Source organism: Penaeus monodon, unplaced genomic scaffold (assembly GCF_015228065.2).
Source record: "Penaeus monodon isolate SGIC_2016 unplaced genomic scaffold, NSTDA_Pmon_1 PmonScaffold_2261, whole genome shotgun sequence".
Classification (NCBI taxonomy): Eukaryota; Metazoa; Arthropoda; class Malacostraca; order Decapoda; family Penaeidae; genus Penaeus; species Penaeus monodon.
The window spans coordinates 16,053-20,000 of record NW_023652600.1 but is presented as its reverse complement, the minus strand read 5'-3'; the positions used below and the strand labels follow the sequence as shown (position 1 = coordinate 20,000).

General features: G+C 33.3%; 1 protein-coding gene across 1 annotated transcript in view; it reads left to right on the top strand.

Annotated features, from left to right (window-relative positions):
* LOC119570153 (small integral membrane protein 15-like) overlaps positions 1 to 3,600 on the top strand; it is a 4,020-nt gene extending 420 nt beyond the window's left edge. The window contains exons 2-3 of the mRNA XM_037918009.1: positions 351 to 459; positions 753 to 3,600. Of these exons, the coding sequence (XP_037773937.1) occupies positions 351 to 459; positions 753 to 818 (175 nt within the window). The 3' untranslated portion in view covers positions 819 to 3,600. The remainder of the gene's footprint in view (positions 1 to 350; positions 460 to 752) is intronic.
* Positions 3,601 to 3,948: the final 348 nt, after the last annotated feature.

The following is a 3,948-nucleotide window of genomic DNA, read 5'->3' as shown; positions in this document are numbered from 1 at the left end:
CTTTGATGTTATTGATATTTTAAGAGCAATTTGATACTCATAATATCAATAAGAATGATAACATTGTCACTATTAATAGTTTTAGAAAGAAAAACACATTTTCCCACCAACTCAAGGAATGGGGAAATCAGGATCGGTCATTAGGGCCAACTGATAGACTCCTTGGTGGCTGAGCACACGTGGAGCCATCTGTATGTCACAAAGCTCACTAAAATCTAAAGGGACAGTACATAAACCTGCTGACATTGGGTTAAGTTTTCAGAGCGCAAGTGAAAGTAATGATGGTGAATATTAATTGAGAAAGTAGTATGATTGTTTTAATTTGCTTAATTTGCCTCATTTTATACCAGGAACCCATGGGAGTTTTGTTGGTACCTCCTACTTGCTCTTTCTCCACTTTTCTGTATCTCAGCTGTCCTCTCATGGAAACTGGCAAAGGCACTGGAAGCACAGGAGAAGGTAGGCTATTATATGGTGGTAGCAAGGTAGTTTGTTTTTGTGTTATAATTAAAGTATAGAGTATTGCATGATACACACATGCTTTTTATAATTTTTTTCTGCAAATTTTCCTTTGCTCTTTGTTAAATAGAAGTATTTTTCACTTTGTTAGAGTTGTTATACCCCAATATTCAATGAATGATACACAATGCTTTGATTTCTGATTAGTTATTATAATGCAGTGTGTATTTCCCTACCTGAAATGTTGAATTGCATTTATACTCTCCTTAACAAACTGATCTTCTCTTTTGCAGGAAAAGAACCGAAAGGACAAGAAAAAAGCTAACTTGATGAAAGTTAAACGAGGGAAAGCTAACTGATGTTTAGCCAGTCAGTGGATCTGCCATTGTATTGCCCATTGGCACTCACAAAGCTCCTTCCAGCTGTGATCTGTCGGCCAAGTATTTTGTGGCTTATGTAGAATATTGTGGTACCCCTTGAGAGTGCCCTTCAGAGCTGTATCTGATATCTCACGCTTGGGAAAATTGGTAGAAGTCACACACGTTAGCCTTTCATTCATCATATCCCCCCCTCTCCTCCTCCTCCCCTTTTACATTTCTAAACCCAAGCCTTCCCTCTACTGTTATGCTGCAAATCCCGACCAACACGTTTTATATCTTGGGCTTTTGACACATGCATCTGCCACAAAAAAACAAAAACAAGAAACAAAAAAACAAAAAAAAAAATGGCCTCATATTGTGTCACATTTAGATTTCTGGAAGTGTCTCCTTTTTATAAATAACTTTGTAGTGTTTCTGAGGGTGATGAGTTTTGATTAAGACTCTGTGGGACTTGATTAAAAAAAAAAAAAAAGTAATTAAAAGTAAGTAGATAAACAATAATAATAACAACAACAAAAAAAACATCGTCATTTCAAGTTGAAGATGAACTGTGCCGATCAGTACCTATTGGTAAATTCCATGTAGCTTGTCCTTTAATAAATTGCCAACTGTAAATTGATATTTCCTAAAGTTATATCTTAATGAGAATGACTGTCAAATGGTTAGTTTTAAGTCAAGTATGTTGTTATGTTGGAATTAATGTGGATGTTGTGAAAGACAATGTGCTGCTTTTCTTGGTATGATGTATATTAATTATTTGATTTATCCTATTTTATGATGTGCGTTACTGTAGGTTAGAAGCAGTGGTTTGGTAAAATTGTGTTATTATATACAGATATGATCAGTTGAGTTTGATGTGGTACAAGTATTAGTAATTGTAATGCAGATATTCCTTTGTTATGTGTGCTTTTAGAATATAAAGAAAGTTGATTGTTATTTGTCTATGCTTCTCTTATTTCATCTGCATTTTGTATACCATTATTTTATTATATAATTATGTTACTTTCAAAAGATTTCATATTTTTATCACAATGAGAGCACAAAAAGGTTTTAAGCATTAATGTAAGTTATTTTTATGAACTCTCACTATAGTTTGTGTTTAATGTCATTGTAGCTGTACTGTTATAATAGTCTTTATAAGAATGTGAAAATTTAAAATTAAGTGTCTTTTATCTATTTTTCACAGTTAATCATTTAATATTTTTTTGCATTTAAACTTTTGAAAATACAGAATGTGATGTGTTTAATTTGGCCTCTTTGGTAGGCTTGTGCTGTTTGCCTGTTTTCCAAACAGCACTTACACTTTGTGTTATTTTATTTCAGGCAAACAATATTTCAATGGATGCATTTATATTATTGAGATGTGCAATTTCTTGAAGATTTTTTCTTGGTAGATTCCTGTCATTGTTACAGAAAGAAATACAAGTGATGATTGGTGCCAGTCACAGCTAAAAATTTGGTTCTTGCTTCATAAAAACCTCAATGCTATATGTCTGATTTGTGCTGCACTGTCATTTTGTACCTGTTCTACTTTACTGTACACAGGCTACTCAGTGGACATCCATTCTGTTCAGGTGTTTTTGAGCAATTTATAGTTGGTGATTATGTAAGTAGGATGTATGCTTAAACCTATGGTGGACCTTATGTCCTTCAGTTCTATGGATCTTCTGAAGTTTTTACAATACTTTACTATAGTGCTATATGGCCTTTAATATCTAGCACAGTTATTTGTTTAAACCATTAACCACTGAAGTGTTTTAAATTGTTGTAATGGATAAATTCTTTTGGAAGTAGAAAAATCCCAAAATAGAGGATTAGATACCATAATTTAAAGTTAGATGTTGATAATGATAATGGTGCACTATAGAGTTAAAGCTTTCTCTTTAATGCATTTGCTTGAGCTTATGTTATTTACCTTTCTTTATGTCATTCCAGTGCCCACAAGTATTCACTCTCTGCTGTGAAACTTTTTTTTTTTTGCTGAAGTAACAGTCATAAGCATATATGTGAGGGTCCTTCTCATCATGTCAAACAGTGTGGAAAGTTGCTTGGTATAAGCTTTTGACATGGTATTGTCAGCAGCTGTACTTGGTTGTTTTGATGTATCTGTACATTAAATGGAAAGCCTGTATTGATGTTGGTCTGCAACTTCTTGCCATTTCATACTCTTGTATTCCATTCCACCTATAAGATGTTCCAAGAATATCTTCTGTGGTCAGCAGTAGCTTCCTTTCCTAGCCTATCAATGAAGGGAAAGTCTCGTCGAATTTGTCATTCCCTTTTGTGATTTGAGTGTGAGAGGTGGAAAGAGTGAGCAAGAATGAGACTGTAGTGAAATTGAGCATATAATTAACTGGCAGAGAAAGAGGGAATAACTGATTGAGCAGTAGAGCAGGAGGCTGGCAAGATAAGCAAATGGTTAGGAGTATGAGAGTGAGACAAGTGGAGGTAGGGAGTGAATGAGAAAGAGTGATTGTATGTGAAAGCATGAGTTTGTAAAAGTGCAAGGAATACTGACTGAGATTGTGGTCAATTAAATTTTTGATAGAGGCTAAGGATATATAGATATATATATATATATATATAAAAGCCATACAGGTTTGATAGAGATACTGGATAATATAGTTGTTAAACTTGTCATTCCAAAATACTGTTTGCTTTTTTTTCACATATTTTTAAACCTCTCTGCTGATTTGAATATACTGCAGAGATAAAGACTTCAGTGAACAGTACAATGATTATGCAATAAAAGATGAGAAAAGGTGGTCTTTTATTAATATTTAATCCTTTGATTATTATGGATATTATAAATTTAACGAACACCAGAGGAATCTTTTTTTATGAATATTTAATTTTGGTTATATGAAATATGCAAGTCATGTTGGCTCTTTTGGAACATTATTTATTCTGCTTAAGTAAATATCCTGAGTAAAGGAAATTAAGTACTTGGATGTTAACACTCAGTATTAGAGAGTTAAACAATAATTATCAGGTTTGATTTCTATAAAAAATTAAAATGTCTGAGCCTTTGAAATATTTGAACAGAACTGGAAATTTAAAATTAAAATAAGATGGCTAGAAAATTCAGGCCCAGTGTCGGGGTTCTCCG